General features: G+C 42.4%; 2 protein-coding genes across 6 annotated transcripts in view; one reads left to right on the top strand and one right to left on the bottom strand.

Annotated features, from left to right (window-relative positions):
• Positions 1–610: 610 nt before the first annotated feature.
• Positions 611–15,033, bottom strand: lcat (lecithin-cholesterol acyltransferase). The gene is made up of 6 exons (XM_017698837.2): positions 14,752–15,033; positions 7,667–7,823; positions 6,552–6,667; positions 5,083–5,178; positions 3,984–4,208; positions 611–1,551 (listed from the first exon to the last, which is right to left on the bottom strand). Exons 1-6 carry the CDS (start codon positions 14,894–14,896, stop codon positions 953–955), a joined length of 1,338 nt encoding a protein of 445 aa, XP_017554326.2. The 5' UTR covers positions 14,897–15,033; the 3' UTR covers positions 611–952.
• Positions 14,937–20,919, top strand: part of ccdc135 (coiled-coil domain containing 135) — a 28,026-nt gene continuing 22,043 nt past the window's right edge. For 2 of the 5 annotated variants that reach the window (XM_037540795.1, XM_037540791.1), the window contains exons 1-3: positions 14,939–15,036; positions 15,902–16,069; positions 19,725–19,891. In XM_037540795.1, the coding sequence (XP_037396692.1) occupies positions 19,725–19,891 (167 nt within the window). In that variant the 5' untranslated portion in view covers positions 14,939–15,036; positions 15,902–16,069. Of the gene's footprint in view, positions 15,037–15,901; positions 16,070–18,833; positions 18,870–19,724; positions 19,897–20,919 lie in introns of those variants that run through there. The other 3 variants (XM_037540793.1, XM_037540792.1, XM_037540794.1) reach the window with 3 other exon arrangements.

Raw genomic sequence — 20,919 nt, 5'->3', positions numbered from 1 at the left:
TATTGTACACTGAAGGTTTCAATACAAACAAAAAAAAAAACAACGCAAAAAACTGGGATATTAAAGTTGCCTTGCAGAGTCGGCCAGTAGATGGCGACAGCCAGAGTCAATCCGCCCAGTCCAATACTCATTGTAGCATACTATTAAACTTGGCTTCGACATTTCGCCACCTAAAGGGCCATATTACTGTGTGTTGTGCTGGTCTGAGTGGATCAGACACAGCAGTGCTGCTGGAGTTTTTAAACACTCGCTGTCCACTCTATTTGACCCTCCTACCTTGTCTGTCCACCTTGTAGATGTAAAGTCAGAGACGACAGCTCATCTGCTGCTGCACAGTTTGTGTTGGTCATCCTCTAGTTCTTCATCAGTGGTCACAGAACGCCGCCCACAGGATATTTTTGGTTGGTGGACAATTCTCAGTCCAGCAGTGACACTGAGGTGTTTAAAGACTCCAGCAGCACTGCTGTGTCTGATCCACTCGCACCAGCACAACACACACTAACACACCACCACCACGTCAGTGTTACTGCAGTGCTGAGAATGATCCACCCCCCAAATGGTACCTGCTCTGTGAGGGTCCATGGGGGTCCTGACCACTGAAGAACAGGGTAACAGAGTATCAGAGAAACAGATGGACTACAGTCTGTAACTGTAGAACTACAGAGTGCAGCTATACAGTAAGTGGAGCTGATAAAGTGGACAATAAGGGTAGAAACAAGGAGGTGGTCAGAATGTCAGGCCTGATCGGTGTTAGTCCGAGTGGTGAGTTGAAGTCAGTGAGGGAATGTTAACAAAACTACAAAAGACCTTTTGATGAATATGTGAGTGCTTACAGAGGACAATACAACAAATACACACACAAATTTACACAAGCTAAATGGCTGGTGGACCACCACCATCACCGTTACCCACTGTGCATTTTCAGTGGTGAAATCAGGCCGAGGAATACATCTCATGGGCTGGGGGTGAGGGGCTCTTGAGGGAGATTAGTAGAAGCTTTCACTGTAACTGTGTGAACGCTCTCCTCCTGGTGGAAAGTTCCCTCCAGGATCTCCTGGATGGCTGTCAGGACATTGTGGTTGAAGACCATGTCCAGGTGGGGCATGCCTTTGAATTCAGTCACGTACACCGGCTGCTCCTGCTGTCCTATCCAGCGCTTGCACATGCCCATGCTGCGGCTGTCCACCGTGTCGTCTCCATCGTCGTACAGAAAGTCTATGGGGTTGGAGTTTGGGAACTCCTCGTCGTAGATGTAAGTGACCGGCGTGGGAAGTCCGACGCCGTAGAAGCAGTAGACCTCCACCCCCGGCGTGGGGAGTCCAGCAGTGAGGTTGCGCGTGTCCTCCCACATGTACCAGCCATCCTCAAAGTTGATGTCGGTGAAGAAGCGCTGGTAGTCCTGGTTGGTGTAGTTGAAGAATGGAGTGGAGATGAAGACGTGGTCTTTGGGCCACGCATCGTCGGATGGGATCATCCATGGGTTCGTGGTGGTCATCCGCTGCTCCTCACGGATCTTGATGTTGGACACCAGCGGGATTCCATCATTGTCACCTGTGGAGCAGGATCGGGAGGGTTACTTATTCTGGCACAGATTACTGAAATGTAATCTGTAATCTAATCCAAAGATCACTATATTAAAGTAAGGTAATCTGAGTGCTTTATAGTCTGAGCTTTATGTGTGCTGTATGTCAACTGAAACCGTTATTAAATATTTTGATGGAGTTATTAGATATTCCAGAAAGCATAGTTTAGAATATGAATATGAAATATTGGAATATTGTGCCTCTCAGCTTTGCTTTGCTGAGAAAGGTGACCTACACTTCAATCTGTGCACACGACGTAAATTTCTCAGCAAAGCGTTCATACCGTGAAATGTAACTTTGAACTGTTTGATCCACGCTACAGTACCACTAAAGTCATGATTTAAAAATCATTGGATGTTAATCAATATTGTTAAATCAGTATTAAATATTTGTATGAATTATTGTGATGCCCAGTAAACTGCTAAAAAATGGTGTAGGAGAGTCCCTAAACCTCGACCCTTGTTAGGAATGTGAAGATATATCAATGTGCATGATCATGCAAACTGTAAACCTTGCCACCCCGTGATGGGCAATTATAATAAATGTCTAATACAGAGTTATGTTCACAATATTTATTTTTTTCTGATTTATGAGCTGGAATACACACACACACACACACACACACACACACACGCAAAGAGTCAGTTGTGCCAGATTAAGTATAATACATATATATATATATATATATATATAATATATATATATATATATATATATATATATATATTTATATGTATACAATGATTTGTATTCAACATTGAAACAGTGATATACTGTGATGCAGTTTATCTCTCTCTCTCTCTCACACACACACACACACACACACAAACACACATGCGCTATCTAAGCCGCTTATTTCTCCGGGTCGCGGTGGGAGCTGGAGCCAATCCCAGCGGTCATTGGGCGGAACACAGGAAACACCCTAACCAGTACTGAACCCAGCAATTTATCACAATATAAATAAATAATGTCATATTTCATAGCCCTCAGTCAGGCAGTCATGGGCTGGAGGTTAAGGAACCATCCCTGTTACCGGAAGGTTGTCGGTTCGATCCCCCTGGCTGACAGTTCATGACTGAAGTGCCTTTGAGCAAGGCACCTAACCCCCAATTGCTCCCCGGATGCTGTGGATAGGGCTGCCCACCGCTCCGGGCAAGTGTGCTCGCTGCCCCCTAGTGTGTGTGTTCACTAGCATGTATGTGGTGTTTCACTGCACGGATGGGTTAAATGCAGAGGTCTAATTTCACAGTGTGCGAACACAGTGACCAATGGTTGTAAATTCTGTTGTATTCCTACATCATAAGACATGTTCACAATACATTGTATACGACATACTGTGACATGCTAAAGATTGTCGTACTGCCCAGAACTAAAAAGAACTACTGAAGAGAAAAGTGTACTGATGCACGGCATGCATTTGCATAGTTCTTAAGGAGGTGATCCATAATTCTGATTAAAAAAGAAGAACCATGCTCTCCATGGTGTCTTAAATCTCAAGAGCTCCTTATATTGGACCAGTAAACTCCAGTAAATTCTCCGATGAATCAATACATCTGTGTGATGTGGGAGCTCAGTGAAGCTATGAGGTAAGAGGTCATGGATTTGATCCCATCTGATAACACCCTGCTACTGTCAGTGTGTGCTTCAGAAAGACGGCTGTTCCATGAGTCACTTTAAAGAATAAGTATAGAGCGTTTCCAGTCCACTCCTCGAGACCCCACCAAATAATGTACGCTGCATGTCTAACAGTATCCAGGCGCCCCTGGATTCAGCTACTTTAAGGTCCCATCGCTCACACGTGTTACTCTCTATAGGAAAGTACTGCCAGTAAGATGAGTAGAACGAGATGGTCTCTGGTAGCGTCACACAATCTTAAGGTCTCCATGTCCAGCGCCAAGCGTGGGCTAGAGGGTCCCTCAGCACTGGACTGTGGAGCAGTGGAGCTGTATTTTTTGGAGTGATGGAGCTTCAGAACCGATCATCCAACACCAGCACCTGACCTCACAAGTGCTCTTATGGCTGAATGCAATCAAATCTTCACAACAAGGTTCCAACATCTAGCGTAAAGCCTCCCCAGAAGAGTAGAGGCTGTTAGTGCAGCAAAGGGGCCTTCATTTCAGAGGAAATGCATCTACCTCTTCGCCATCGAAGTAATTTAAAAGTGAAAACTTCAAAACTAAAACAGACCCACTAAAATGCAACGTTCCAGTTAGAGGCTCACTGTGATTCGTCTTCCAATCTGCAGAAGTGATTAATAATCGATAGGTTATTCAATTTTGAGATTTACAGCTCTTTGTTACCTCACTCAAGTGTGTTTACAAGGTGGAACAGAACAAATGGATTGGACTGGCAGCCTCTGATGTAAATAGTGAATAATAATAATAACGTTTTTCTTGTTACCTGATGCTAAAACCCTGAGGGGCTTCACGGCTCCACCCCACGGTGCTCCCAGCGAGATGAAGCTCTTAATGTAGCGGTCTTTCCAGGCCTGGCTCTGCTGGTTGAGGAAGTAGAGGATGTAATTGCTGCCCATGCTGTGGCCCAGCAGATGGACTGGCTGCTTGTACTCGTCATGCATCTCCTCTATCAGACCCTTCAGCCGTGAGAAATATTCCTCCTGCTCATCTGGATCACACCACGCACACAGAAACAGGGTACGGTGGGAGTGCACTGGGTGAGTGCAGCGTAAAATCGACTGGGTGGATGATGTAAAGTTCACAATGCATATAAACCATTTAGGCATAACATTATGACGAGTGTGCGTGTGTTGTGTTAGTGTGTGTTCTGCTGGTCTGAGTGGATCAGATACAGCAGTGTTGCTGAAGTGTTCACTCACTGTCCACTCTATTAGACACTCCTACCTTGTCTGTCCACCTTGTAGATGTAAAGTCAGAGGCGATAGCTCATCTGCTGCTGCACAGTTTGTGTTGGTCATCCTCTAGTCCTTCATCAGTGGTCACAGGACGCTGTTGGCTGGATATTTTTGGTTGGTGGACTATTCTCAGTCCAGCAGCGACACTGAGGTGTTTAAAGACTCCAGCAGCACTGCTGTGTCTGATCCACTCAGACCAGCGCAACACACACTAACACACCACCACCACGTCAGTGTTACTGCAGTGCTGAGAATGACCCACCACCCAAATAGTACCTGCTCTTTGAGGGTCCATGGGGGTTCTGACCACTGAAGAACAGGGTAAAAGGGGGCTAACAAAGTATCAGAGAAACAGATGGACTACAGTCTGTAACTGTAGAACTACAAAGTGCAGCTATACAGTAAGTGGAGCTGATAAAACGGACAGTGAGTGTAGAAACAAGGAGGTGGTCATGATGTTATGCCTGATCGGTATGTGTCGGTATGACACAATGTCATGTTGCAGATAAAGCTGCAAATCGGAGAGATAAGTGAACATGAACAACATGCAGCTGATCGTTTTCACAAAGGCATTAAAGTAGGAGGAATGGGGGGCGGGGGAGGGTGGTTAGAAGAGCGTTAACTCACTTGGGGCAATCCTCCAGTCATACGGCGCAGCTCGAACGGTTTCATTCCGCACGTATCCAATGTTGACCAAATGTTGAACCATGGTGTAAAAATAACCTACAAACAGAGCAGCATCAGCAATGATAGAATAGACTTGAATACTGCTGCCTATAAAAATCAACAAAAGTATGTCGCATGGCTATAAACAGTATTCGCAGCCACCATGCAGCCTGAATTCTGTCTGTACTTTGTTCTTGGAAAATTGCATAAATTCTGCTTTCTTTGGAACATATTTTGGGTGGTGCGGTGGCGTGGTGGTGGGTGGCACCGTCACCTCACAGCAAAGAAGGCCTGGGTTCGAGTCCCCGGCCGGGCGACCAGGATCCTGTCTGTGTGGAGGTGACCTTCAGGTTCTCCGGTTTCCTCCCACAGTCTAAAGACATGCAGTCAGGCCGTTTGGACGTACGAAATAGTGACTGTGTGTGTCTGTCTACCCTGTGATGGACTGGCGACCTGTCCAGGGTGTATCCTGCCTTTCGCCCAATGATAGCTGGGATAGGCTCCAGCGACCCAGAAGGAGAAGAGGCTCAGAAGATGTGTGTGTAGAACATACTTTTGTCCAGTTTTAAAGACACACTACAGTTTAAAAGTTTGAGATCCTATATTATTAATATAATTTATACAACATACATTTACATAATTTGCATTCCCTCATAAAATATATGCTCGTCAGACGTAGCAAACGTACGACCAGAGGTGCCCAACGTCTTTGGCTACATTAGAGCTTTGTTTTTTGCATAGGTACGTTAAAGGCCAGTCCGTGCTGAGTTTATTCAGCAGTTATTCTCTGCCGCTCTCTGTAAATGTAGCTTTTACTGTACGAGGACACTCGGTCTCAGTTTCAGTTTGCGCTCACTAAGAGCGAAGTCATGTCTGATTTTGTGAAGCGACACGACTTTATATGTCATTCCAAGACAAACGTAAAATTCAATGAGCTGCTCCATTTCTGAGCTTAGTCAAAGCACAGCTTTTGCAAGCAAATGCAAACCATTCGCGAGGGAACACAATGTCATTAACTTTTTCCGTTTTTTTTAACCACGGCCCCTTAGAGGCTCCATAAATAAGTAATAATTTACTGTAATTAATAATGTCCTCATTGGCCAATTCACCTGCCTTGATCATTTAACCACTGCTTAAATATAAAATGCATTCTGGATTTTTATTTCATAATCAAAGGACCAGTGTCCAGATTCATATTAAGATTTTTAATGGTAGAACATCAGTGACATCACCTGTTCATCATTCTAGACAATCTAACATTTTTTCAAGCTTCCTGCTAATTATTCACATCACGTGACACATTTCACTGAAACAAAGTTGTTTTATATTATTGAAAACACTGAAACATGCAGTATCAGAAGCCACATTAGACACTTCAAACTGATTAAACTGACCCCAACTTGGGTGCACAACAGCAACAGTCCACTCACCTGCCAACTTGTTACTGTCCAGGAACTCTACGGTGTACGTTTGGCCGAAGCCAGGGGCTCGGACTTCAACCCCCGGAGCGTTGGAGGTCTTGTGAGTCGTCCGATTATATACAATCCTACAGTGAGAGGAAAAGCAAACGGTGAGTCATTTCATTCCTGCCATGCTGACAGCTGAGGTCCATTTGTCGTCATCATGTTAGCCTCTTGAGAACTTTCCAAAAACAACAGATCAAAGGATAATTACTTAAGCCTTTGGAGGGAGGCCATAAAAGTTGATGGCTGGGCACTTATCACCATAGTGTCAAGCTTTAGGAGGCACTAGTCAATAAAGCAGAGGCTAAATTTTCAGGAATGGGGCCTAACTGTGAATTATAGAGCTGGATTCCTTAATATATGATAGGCCCAGTTTTATGGACACTGGTTGGTTTCCTAGAACCAGATTAAGCCTAAATTTATAGGGATTTTTAAATCTTAAAATACCATCCGCATTGCAGGTTATTCCAAGACTAGGCTTCATCCAGGTCCACAAAACTGGCCCTAAAAAGTGGCTATTAGCCACCGAAAAGGCCAAGGCTTTTAGTCTAGGCTCAAACGTACTTCTATTGACCCATTCATCATGAAATGTCCACACAATGTAAAGGGCAGCTGGCGTTATGAAATGGTTTAGCAAAAGTTTAAAAATAAAAAGAACTTGCTGCAAGACCTTCATAAGACAGTGATGACATATCAAGTGACTGCAGGGAGGAGTTTAGGAGAACCATAGCCAATCCACAACATTTGACCAACAGGGATGCTTTTATTTAGCAGGGAAATGAGGGCAAAATGGTACAGCTACAAGTCAGTGGGATGCTTGAGCTTCCCTCCATTATAAAAGGATGTGGTGCCGTCATGGGGTTGTTATGGATCATCCAGATGAAAAGCCACCTGGTTTGCATTATCCTTCCTCGACTAAATTGGTAGATTCCTTTCCTCACAGAAACACTTTAGTAACACTTAATAAGTAAAAGTATCATTTGAAACATTTAAGGGTGCATCAAAATAATACATTCATCTAAATAATACATAAAAGTCATTCCCCAACGTGAACTTGAGATGAGTTGAGTGCTTCTCCTTACCTTATGTTATCAATCCAGCAGTCGATCCCAATAGGCATGAACATGTTGAGGTCGATCCACAGGGGGAACCAGTCCTCAGTCTTCTTGTAGCACAACCAGTGGACCAGTGTGGGCTTGTCTATCTTGGCTTCAAGGCGGTTTCCCAACTTCCCAGGTACTAAAACAGCAATGTCAAGGAGAGAAAACGTACAGTGAATGTTAATGTAGAAATGAGTAAAAGTAAAAGGGAAAAAAAATCCATGAGCTTTCTCAGAGACATCTATGGAGAAAAATGAATTGTGGCACAACTGTAAGAAAACATGTCTAGCATGGTTACAAAACTATGTCCAACAATGCCACCAAACTCCGGCCATGAATGTCACCAAACCATGGCCAGCAATGGCACCTAACTATGATCATGAACGCCACCAAACTATGGCCAGCTATGATATTAAGCTATGGCCAGCTATGATATTAAACTATGGCCAGCTATGATATTAAACTATGGCCAGCTATGATACCAAAATATGGCCAGCTATGATATTAAACTATGGCCAGCTATGATACCAAACTATGGCCAGCTATGATATTAAACTATGGCCAGCTATGATACCAAACTATGGCCAGCTATGATATTAAACTATGGCCAGCTATGATACCAAACTATGGCCAGCTATGATATTAAACTATGGCCAGCTATGACACCAAACTATGGCCAGCTATGACACCAAACTATGGCCAGCTATGATATTAAACTATGGCCAGCTATGACACCAAACTATGGCCAGCTATGACACCAAACTATGGCCAGCTATGATATTAAACTATGGCCAGCTATGACACCAAACTATGGCCAGCTATGATATTAAACTATGGCCAGCTATGACACCAAACTATGGCCAGCTATGATACCAAACTATGGCCAGCTATGATATTAAAATATGGCCAGCTATGATATTAAACTTTGGTCAGCTATGATATTAAACTATGGCCAGCTATGATATTAAACTATGGTCATGAATGCCACCAAACTATGGCCAGCTATGATACCAAACTATGGCCAGCTATGATATTAAACTATGGCCAGCTATGATACCAAACTATGGCCAGCTATGATATTAAACTATGGCCAGCTATGATATTAAAATATGGCCAGCTATGACACCAAACTATGGCCAGCTATGATATTAAACTATGGCCAGCTATGACACCAAACTATGGCCAGCTATGATACCAAACTATGGCCAGCTATGATATTAAAATATGGCCAGCTATGATATTAAACTTTGGTCAGCTATGATATTAAACTATGGCCAGCTATGATATTAAACTATGGTCATGAATGCCACCAAACTATGGCGAGCTATGATACCAAACTATGGCCAGCTATGATATTAAACTATGGCCAGCTATGATACCAAACTTTGGTCACGAATGCCACCAAACTATGGCCAGCTATGATATTAAACTATGGCCAGCTATGATATTAAACTATGGTCATGAATGCCACCAAACTATGGCCAGCTATGATACCAAACTATGGCCAGCTATGATACCAAACTATGGCCAGCTATGATATTAAAATATGGCCAGCTATGATATTAAACTATGGCCAGCTATGATATTAAACTATGGCCAGCTATGACACCAAACTTTGGTTACGAATGCCACCAAACTATGGCCAGCTATGATATTAAACTATGGCCAGCTATGACACCAAACTATGGTCATGAATGCCACCAAATTATGGCCAGTTGTGATATTAAACTATGGCCAGCTATGATACCAAACTATGGCCAGCTATGACACCAAACTATGGCCAGCTATGATATTAAACTATGGCCAGCTATGACACCAAACTATGGCCAGCTATGATATTAAACTATGGCCAGCTATGATACCAAACTATGGCCAGCTATGATACCAAACTATGGCCAGCTATGATATTAAAATATGGCCAGCTATGATATTAAACTTTGGTCAGCTATGATATTAAACTATGACCAGCTATGATATTAAACTATGGTCATGAATGCCACCAAACTATGGCCAGCTATGATATTAAACTATGGCCAGCTATGATACCAAACTTTGGTCACGAATGCCACCAAACTATGGCCAGCTATGATATTAAACTATGGCCAGCTGTGATATTAAACTATGGCCAGCTATGATACCAATCTATGGCCAGCTATGATATTAAACTATGGCCAGCTATGACACCAAACTTTGGTTACGAATGCCACCAAACTATGGCCAGCTATGATATTAAACTATGGCCAGCTATGACACCAAACTATGGTCATTAATGCCACCAAATTATGGCCAGTTGTGATATTAAACTATGGCCAGCTATGATACCAAACTATGGCCAGCTATGACACCAAACTATGGCCAGCTATGATATTAAACTATGGCCAGCTATGACACCAAACTATGGCCAGCTATGATATTAAACTATGGCCAGCTATGACACCAAACTATGGCCAGCTATGATATTAAACTATGGCCAGCTATGACACCAAACTATGGCCAGCTATGATATTAAACTATGGCCAGCTATGACACCAAACTATGGCCAGCTATGATATTAAACTATGGTCATGAATGCCACCAAATTATGGCCAGCTGTGATATTAAACTATGGCCAGCTATGATACCAAACTATGGTCATGAATGCCACCAAATTATGGCCAGCTGTGATATTAAACTATGGCCAGCTATGACACCAAACTATGGTCATGAATGCCACCAAACTATGGCCAGCTATGATATTAAACTATGGCCAGCTATGACACCAAACTATGGCCAGCTATGATATTAAACTATGGCCAGCTATGATACCAAACTATGGCCAGCTATGATATTAAACTATGGCCAGCTATGACACCAAACTATGGTCATGAATGCCACCAAACTATGGCCAGCTATGATATTAAACTATGGCCAGCTATGATACCAAACTATGGCCAGCTATGATATTAAACTATGGCCAGCTATGATATTAAACTATGGCCAGCTATGATATTAAACTATGGCCAGCTATGACACCAAACTTTGGTCACGATTGCCACCAAACTATGGCCAGCTATGATATTAAACTATGGCCAGCTATGACACCAAACTATGGCCAGCTATGATATTAAACTATGGCCAGCTATGACACCAAACTATGGCCAGCTATGATATTAAACTATGGCCAGCTATGACACCAAACTATGGCCAGCTATGATACCAAACTATGGTCACGAATGCCACCAAATTATGGCCAGCTGTGATATTAAACTATGGCCAGCTATGATACCAAACTATGGTCATGAATGCCACCAAACTATGGCCAGCTGTGATATTAAACTATGGCCAGCTATGATATTAAACTATGGCCAGCTATGACACCAAACTATGGCCAGCTATGATATTAAACTATGGCCAGCTATGACACCAAACTATGGCCAGCTATGATATTAAACTATGGCCAGCTATGACACCAAACTATGGCCAGCTATGACACCAAACTATGGCCAGCTATGATATTAAACTATGGCCAGCTATGACACCAAACTATGGCCAGCTATGATACCAAACTATGGTCATGAATGCCACCAAACTATGGCCAGCTATGATATTAAACTATGGCCAGCTATGACACCAAACTATGGCCAGCTATGACACCAAACTATGGCCAGCTATGATATTAAACTATGGCCAGCTATGACACCAAACTATGGCCAGCTATGATACCAAACTATGGCCAGCTATGATACCAAACTATGGTCATGAATGCCACCAAATTATGGCCAGCTGTGATATTAAACTATGGCCAGCTATGACACCAAACTATGGCCAGCTATGATATTAAACTATGGCCAGCTATGACACCAAACTATGGCCAGCTATGATACCAAACTATGGCCAGCTATGATATTAAAATATGGCCAGCTATGACACCAAACTATGGCCAGCTATGATACCAAACTATGGCCAGCTATGATATTAAACTATGGCCAGCTATGACACCAAACTATGGCCAGCTATGATATTAAACTATGGCCAGCTATGACACCAAACTATGGCCAGCTATGATACCAAACTATGGTCATGAATGCCACCAAATTATGGCCAGCTGTGATATTAAACTATGGCCAGCTATGACACCAAACTATGGTCATGAATGCCACCAAATTATGGCCAGCTGTGATATTAAACTATGGCCAGCTATGACACCAAACTATGGTCATGAATGCCACCAAACTATGGCCAGCTATGATATTAAACTATGGCCAGCTATGACACCAAACTATGGCCAGCTATGATATTAAACTATGGCCAGCTATGATACCAAACTATGGCCAGCTATGATATTAAACTATGGCCAGCTATGACACCAAACTATGGTCATGAATGCCACCAAACTATGGCCAGCTATGATATTAAACTATGGCCAGCTATGATACCAAACTATGGCCAGCTATGATATTAAACTATGGCCAGCTATGATATTAAACTATGGCCAGCTGTGATATTAAACTATGGCCAGCTATGACACCAAACTTTGGTCACGAATGCCACCAAACTATGGCCAGCTATGATATTAAACTATGGCCAGCTATGACACCAAACTATGGCCAGCTATGATATTAAACTATGGCCAGCTATGACACCAAACTATGGCCAGCTATGATATTAAACTATGGCCAGCTATGACACCAAACTATGGCCAGCTATGATACCAAACTATGGTCATGAATGCCACCAAATTATGGCCAGCTGTGATATTAAACTATGGCCAGCTATGATACCAAACTATGGTCATGAATGCCACCAAACTATGGCCAGCTATGATATTAAACTATGGCCAGCTATGACACCAAACTATGGCCAGCTATGATATTAAACTATGGCCAGCTATGACACCAAACTATGGCCAGCTATGATACCAAACTATGGCCAGCTATGATATTAAAATATGGCCAGCTATGACACCAAACTATGGCCAGCTATGATACCAAACTATGGCCAGCTATGATATTAAACTATGGCCAGCTATGACACCAAACTATGGCCAGCTATGATATTAAACTATGGCCAGCTATGACACCAAACTATGGCCAGCTATGATACCAAACTATGGTCATGAATGCCACCAAATTATGGCCAGCTGTGATATTAAACTATGGCCAGCTATGACACCAAACTATGGTCATGAATGCCACCAAATTATGGCCAGCTGTGATATTAAACTATGGCCAGCTATGACACCAAACTATGGTCATGAATGCCACCAAACTATGGCCAGCTATGATATTAAACTATGGCCAGCTATGACACCAAACTATGGCCAGCTATGATATTAAACTATGGCCAGCTATGATACCAAACTATGGCCAGCTATGATATTAAACTATGGCCAGCTATGACACCAAACTATGGTCATGAATGCCACCAAACTATGGCCAGCTATGATATTAAACTATGGCCAGCTATGATACCAAACTATGGCCAGCTATGATATTAAACTATGGCCAGCTATGATATTAAACTATGGCCAGCTATGATATTAAACTATGGCCAGCTATGACACCAAACTTTGGTCACGAATGCCACCAAACTATGGCCAGCTATGATATTAAACTATGGCCAGCTATGACACCAAACTATGGCCAGCTATGATATTAAACTATGGCCAGCTATGACACCAAACTATGGCCAGCTATGATATTAAACTATGGCCAGCTATGACACCAAACTATGGCCAGCTATGATACCAAACTATGGCCAGCTATGATATTAAAATATGGCCAGCTATGATACCAAACTATGGTCATGAATGCCACCAAACTATGGCCAGCTGTGATATTAAACTATGGCCAGCTATGATACCAAACTATGGTCATGAATGCCACCAAACTATGGCCAGCTATGATATTAAACTATGGCCAGCTATGACACCAAACTATGGCCAGCTATGATATTAAACTATGGCCAGCTATGACACCAAACTATGGCCAGCTATGATATTAAACTATGGCCAGCTATGACACCAAACTATGGCCAGCTATGACACCAAACTATGGCCAGCTATGATATTAAACTATGGCCAGCTATGACACCAAACTATGGCCAGCTATGATACCAAACTATGGTCATGAATGCCACCAAACTATGGCCAGCTATGATATTAAACTATGGCCAGCTATGACACCAAACTATGGCCAGCTATGACACCAAACTATGGCCAGCTATGATATTAAACTATGGCCAGCTATGACACCAAACTATGGCCAGCTATGATACCAAACTATGGCCAGCTATGATACCAAACTATGGTCATGAATGCCACCAAATTATGGCCAGCTGTGATATTAAACTATGGCCAGCTATGACACCAAACTATGGCCAGCTATGATATTAAACTATGGCCAGCTATGACACCAAACTATGGCCAGCTATGATACCAAACTATGGCCAGCTATGATATTAAAATATGGCCAGCTATGACACCAAACTATGGCCAGCTATGATACCAAACTATGGCCAGCTATGATATTAAACTATGGCCAGCTATGACACCAAACTATGGCCAGCTATGATATTAAACTATGGCCAGCTATGACACCAAACTATGGCCAGCTATGATATTAAACTATGGCCAGCTATGACACCAAACTATGGCCAGCTATGATACCAAACTATGGCCAGCTATGATATTAAACTATGGTCATGAATGCCACCAAACTATGGCCAGCTGTGATATTAAACTATGGCCAGCTATGACACCAAACTATGGCCAGCTATGATACCAAACTATGGTCATGAATGCCACCAAATTATGGCTAGCTATGATATTAAACTATGGCCAGCTATGACACCAAACTATGGCCAGCTATGATATTAAACTATGGCCAGCTATGACACCAAACTATGGCCAGCTATGATATTAAACTATGGCCAGCTATGATATTAAACTATGGCCAGCTATGATACCAAACTATGGTTATGAATGCCACCAAACGCCATCGAACTAAGACTAATACGTTCAGCAATGCTCCCATGTTCTGCATCGTTACCAACCCATTACCACTCCAGATCAGAGGGGTTTCGCTTACCTATGATGACCGGCGGTGTGCTGTTGCTCGGGACCCTCGGCTTGGCCGGAGGTGGGAAGATCACGTTCAGAAGCCAGAAAGCTCCACACTCATGAAGTGCAACTAAAACGACGATCACGGAGCTCAGAGCGCGGCACGCCTGCATGGTCGCCCCTCGGTGTGGATCTCCGCTAACGGACTGGGCTTTCCTTCTTTCCCTCTGTCTCCGGAGCCCGGAGGAGTGGAGGAGTTTTAATGCTGCTCTCGGCGAGGGAGCGCCAGGGGGCGGTGAGGTCAGCGCAGCAGGTAAATACGAGCCAGTGGAACAGCCTGGCAGGCCACAGCGGGGGTCACTCTTTAAACATATACGTACATTCTTTCCTTTTCCTTCATTTTTATTTTAAATATTTGACTCGTATGGTCTCAGAACTCAGATGATCCAGTTGGCACATAATTATATATTACACATTTATATTATATAATTACATGTAATGCAATATAATTATACCAAAAACGGTCTTTTACCTACTATTTTCTCAATTTTTCAGGCACAAACACCGATTATCTCACCCCCACATATGCATGCACGTTGGATTTCAACTGTTATGGTAGTTAAATCCTGTCTAAACCCACCCTAACTGCAACCAGGACTAAAATACTCAGGGCTATTTTGCTTTTTCTCACAAGGGCTGCAGGATTTGTTAAATAAAAAAGAAACCTTTGTGGAGATCAGCCACACACACACACACACACACACACACTGTGCAGTGCCCTATTGATCCTAAGCTGTTTGCATCATAGTGCTTGTGAAGTCAATAATTTACAAAAAAAAAACTTGATTAATGCTTTTTTATTGCTTTTTAAACAATACAAGTAATCATGCATACATCTTCTCACATTCTCTTTAAGCACCAATGTCGTCTTCAATCATTTAATTAGACCATAGTGTTATATTTTCGTGGAGGTTCCCTGTATTGCATGTTCTAGTACTCATTTAAACCCTTGAGTTGAAGTGGAATCAGCTGTGCAGGACAAGAAACCAGTTAAAAAACAGTAAAATGCTGACACAAACGCATTCTTGGTTATTAAACGCGTCTCCCAGCTGAGAACAAGTGTGTATGCAGTCAAATCTCTATGGAAGAACTTACGGCCGCTTTCCACTGTCTACTAGCCAATCCTAGCGGAGGAGGACACACTCACAGCCAATCGCAGCGCTGGAGGGGCGGGCCTAGTTGGAATACGGCGTTAAGGATTGGTTCAGATGCTGCGACGCCTTCCACAACGCGCTTGTCGCTATGGAAACCAAATGTAAACGTCCCCCCCTTCCTGAGTCTACAAGGTAAGTCGATCATGCTAATCGTATTTTTTCCATAAAACGTTCTATGTCAACAGCTATAACCGCGTCATTAAGCTTCTAAAGCCTGTGGTTATGGTTTAGCAGGTGCGTGTTGTCAATATCTACTGCTGTTTAAACGTAACTTAGTCATAACTCTCTGGGTAAATATCGAGTCGTTGTTGCTAGCTAAATGAAAGGGGAAGTCCACTGAATTTTTCGAATTGCCTGTATAATGCAGTCTCGGAGATACACTCACCGGCCACTTTATTAGGTACACCTTGCTTGTGAAAGGTTGGACCCCCTTTTGCCTTCAGAACTGTCTTAATTCTTCGTGCCACACTTTCAACAAGGTGTTGGAAACGTTCCTCAGAGATTCTGGTTGGTTATTTGAGTTCCTGTTGTCTTTCTATCATCTGGAATCAGTCTGCCCGTTCTCCTCTGACCTCTCACATCAACAAGGCATTTTCGTCCACACAACTGACCGCTCACTGGATATTTCCTCTTTTTCGGACCGTTCTCTGTAACCCTAGAGATGGTTGTGCGTGAAAATCCCAGTAGATCAGCAGTTTCTGAAATACTCAGACCAGCCCGTCTGGCACCAACAACCACGCCACGTTCAAAGTCCCTTAAATCCCCTTTCTTCCCCGTTCTGATGCTCGGTCTGCACTTCAGCAAGTCGTCTTGACCACCTCTACACGCCTAAATGCAGTGAGTTGCAGCCGTGTGATTGGCTGATTAGCTATTTGTGTTAACAAGCAATTGATTGTACCTAATAAAGTGGCTGGTGAGTGTAAAGGAGGTCACTCGGAGTGGTTTGACGGGAAATGGCTCATTTGTAGAGAAACGTACAGACTCAGATTCCTTTACAGTGGTGGTGATGGGAACCAGGGGTCGCCATGACTACAACACAGATACAGACATTTTATTTACTATCCAGAACCACCAGAGAACCCACACATATGCTCTGTTTTTATGACATGTTGAGGAAGGTAAAATAGAGGTAAATCTGAAAAAGTAAAGTTTTCTTTGGGGATTATTTTGCTTGGGAACACCTTTTGAGTATCCAGCATGAATACATTAAAATAACCTGATTACGTTTTAGGGCGAAACTTTATCACAAAACGTTTTTCAGTTTTTGACATCATCTGAAAATACATGATGCCCTTTATGTTGCTTGCAAATTTCGTGTTGAAATGACCAAAAGAAACGGCCCCAAATGACTTGGAAATAATTCTGGTTCCATTGACTTACATTAAAAGTAAAGTAGGTTTTTTCCTTCTCCTGTAAAGTTACAGTTTTGGAGATGCGAGGTTTTCTTCCACCAACAGTGATAACCATGTCATCTAATAGCTTTCTGTGAGGGAGCTTTTAGAGGTGGACGTCTGGTTCCTATCACCACCACTGTGAACAATTCTGACTTGGTAAGTTTCTCTAGAACGGAGCGTTTCACACCAAACCGCTCTGAACGACTGTTTACATCACCACTTAATTATGCAGGGAATTTGAGAAATCAGTGGAGTTCCCCTTTAACCTAGCCTGGCTCAGAAATGAGAATGAGCAAACTGTCTTGGTTCTGTCAGCTTACTGTGGGTAAAGTGTAAATGCTGATGGTCTACGTAGGGAGGAATAGGGAAATAATTTCCACATCCACACATACGTACGTACATACATACAGACAGACATAAATTATTGAGGTGTAACTAGGACTAAGTGTATGCACACTCACTGCATACAGACTCTAAAATGTTAAGGGGGAATAAAATTCTAACATATTTTTTAAACTGACAACAATATTTTGTCTTATGTTCTTGGAGTAAAAAGATTCTTGTACCATTCAGTTTCTAGATGTCACTAACATAGCGATATGTCATAACATAATACTGGCCTTGTGATGGTAAAATCAGTTTAACTTTGATGGGAAAAGTCTAAGATGACATTGATCAGCACACATTTATATATATATATATATATATATATATATATATATATATATATATATATATATATATATATATATATACTCACCGGCCACTTTATTAGGTACAATCAATTGCTTGTTAACACAAATAGCTGATCAGCCAATCACACGGCAGCAACTTAGTGCATTTAGGCATGTAGAGGTGGTCAAGACAACTTGCTGAAGTGCAGACCGAGCATCAGAATGGGGAAGAAAGGGGATTTAAGGGGCTTTGAACGTGGCGTGGTTGTTGGTGCCAGACGGGCTGGTCTGAGTATTTCAGAAACTGCTGATCTGCTGGGATTTTCACGCACAACCATCTCTAGGGTTCACAGAGAACGGTCCGAAAAAGAGGAAACATCCAGTGAGCGGTCAGTTCTGTGGACGAAAATGCCTTGTTGATGTGAGAGGTCAGAGGAGAACGGGCAGACTGGTTCCAGATGATAGAAAGGCAGCAGGAACTCAAATAACCAACCAGAATCTCTGAGGAACGTTTCCAACACCTTGTTGAAAGTCTGCCACGAAGAATTAAGGCAGGTCCAGCCTTTTACTAGCACCTGATAAACCTAATAAAGTGGCCGGTAGGGGACATAAAATAACGCTGCTTTCGGAACAAAACATCATATCTCCATTTTTGATGTTTTTTAGTTTTTGACACAATTTGGAAATACCAGTCACCCTTTACATTGTTTGTAAATTTAATGATGAATGGACTAAAAGAAATGACCTTAAATGACTTGGAAAAAAATCTGGTTCCATTGACTTCCATTCAAAGTAAAGCAGGTTTTTTCCTTCTCCTGTAAAGTCCCCATTTTGGTGGTACGAGGTTTCCTTCTGACTGCAGAGGTAATACTAATACAACAAGTACTGATTTTAAGTATGTCAGTGTGTTTGTCAAAGTGTCGATCCACTATTATTTGTAGGTATCATCCAATAAATTTGATTAATCAGTACTTCTTCAGTGACTTTTTTGAAATACATCATTCTTTTTTGCTCTGTTTGTATTTATTTACGTACAGGTGCATGCAAAAGTTTGGGTACCCTGGTCAAAAGATCATTTGTTGATTTTGTAAGAGAAAGTAGGTCAACACATCCTCTACAGGGAACACGTATTTGTTTGAATTTGATTCATTTAACATATAAAAAAAAGTGGCTTTTGCAAAAGTTATGGCACATTTTAGATTCCCACCCCCAATATGTAAAACTCAACGAAAACATAGTAAATAGTTGTGCACTAAAATTAGCAGAAAAATGCCATATTTGAGCGTGTTCTCTGCAGAGGATGTGTTGAAATATTTTCGCTCAGAAAATCAACAAAACATGTCATTTGACCAGTCCAAACTCTGGCGTACGAGCAAAAACACATTGGTTTTAAATGAATTAATGTGCTTAGGTGGAACTTTGCTCAGCGCTGTTTGTCTAAATCATTAAGAAAGAAAAGCGTGAAGATTTTCATTTCAGTTCTCTGTTGTTGACAGGGTAGTGTGTTTTTGGCTCCGGTGGTGGGGACCTGCTGCTTGGCGCAGTTTGGTCTGGTTGTGTTTTTTTGCACAGCTTTGTTCTAGTTTAATTTTTTAAAGTTAAATTCGTCGTGAGTTGGAGCAGGTGTGTTGGAAAACGTGAAAACATGAAAAACACGAATCCGCAGGACGGTGGGTCCCCTGGACTGGAGCATTCGCCTTGTTTTTCATTCCTTTTTAGATGGAAGTGCTGCTGGAGGTCGAGCCTGAGTTGGAAGAAGCTGAGCTGCTGCAGGAGGTGGATGAGGAGGAGGAGGAGGAGGAGGAGGAGGATGAAGGCCTGAGGGAGTTACGGGAACTGGAAGAGACGCTGTCCAGAGTGCGGATAGCCCCCTCAGCACCCCACCTGTGAGGTTACTAAAGTTCGTCGGCATGTGGTAAACTCAAGTGGGCCACTAACACGATTACGCCAGACGGTCCCACAATCAGCCTGTTTGCGTTACATAATCATTAACCTCAAACATGAAGATGTAACATACCATACATGCTGTGCCAAGAGGGACAACAAACTGACCAGCCTATAGGCTGCATATTGTGTGGGGTCAACATGTGTGCTGAAACAGCAAACAGTGGCTTTGACATGCGGTTCACATGTTCTGGTGTTGAGAAAAAACACATGAAGTCCAGATTTCAAGCACATGATGATCAAAACACAGCCCACATGTGTTCATCATGCCTAGAACATTCAGAAACCGACAACAAAGCCTAGTAAATGCCCCCTTATTGCTCCCATGAACCACTTTCATGGTCTGGTTTTAGTGGACCTACAGGAACGATAACATAATCTTATAAAATCAAAGATTACATAAAATTTTCATCTGTTAGGTCTTCGGAAATCAGCAGTGATGATGCAGAGCCAAATATTTAAACCAGGCCTAATATTTATAGAGTTTAGCTTGCTTTATAAACAAGTAAAAACGTATCTATGTATTTTTTCTTTTTATTGTATATGAAACATGAATACAGACATACAAACGAATTATATGGGGCGATTCACTCGAAAGAATGTCCTGGACTAACTCTCGCTAGGACAGATCGATCAGGACGAAACAGCATGCAATGTGCTCCTCAGACAGCCGGACAGCTGTAGCGACGTTTAACCTCTCTAATGCTTTCCGATGTGTTCAGGAACATGCAATCAATTACACACCCGTCAAGGTGTGTAGTGTGTTTGTTTGGTTCAGATGGCTTCATCCTAACGGGAGATACAACAGAATATTCAGGGCCTCTTTCGAGTGAATCTCCCTGTATAAAACATTAAGGACAGATTAAGATCAGCTCTGGGATAAAGGGTTTTGGAAGGGCATCAGCCAGTTTTCCCTTCTTACTCCAGATGTACACTCCTAAAAAAGATGGTTCTTCGAGGGTTTTTAGCG

This window comes from Pygocentrus nattereri, chromosome 8, assembly GCF_015220715.1.
Source record: "Pygocentrus nattereri isolate fPygNat1 chromosome 8, fPygNat1.pri, whole genome shotgun sequence".
In the NCBI taxonomy this organism is placed as follows: domain Eukaryota; kingdom Metazoa; phylum Chordata; class Actinopteri; order Characiformes; family Serrasalmidae; genus Pygocentrus; species Pygocentrus nattereri.
This window is presented reverse-complemented; position numbering and strand designations above follow the sequence as displayed.

Excerpts from the sequence above, each read along its gene's own strand:
- lcat (XM_017698837.2), bottom strand. The coding sequence starts at position 14,896 with ATGCAGGCGTGCCGCGCTCTGAGCTCCGTGATCGTCGTTTTAGTTGCA. Across the intron at positions 7,824-14,751 it reads CACACCGCCGGTCATCATAG|TACCTGGGAAGTTGGGAAAC; the intron begins GTAAGCGAAACC and ends TTGCTGTTTTAG. Across the intron at positions 5,179-6,551 it reads GGACAGTAACAAGTTGGCAG|GTTATTTTTACACCATGGTT; the intron begins GTGAGTGGACTG and ends CTCTGTTTGTAG.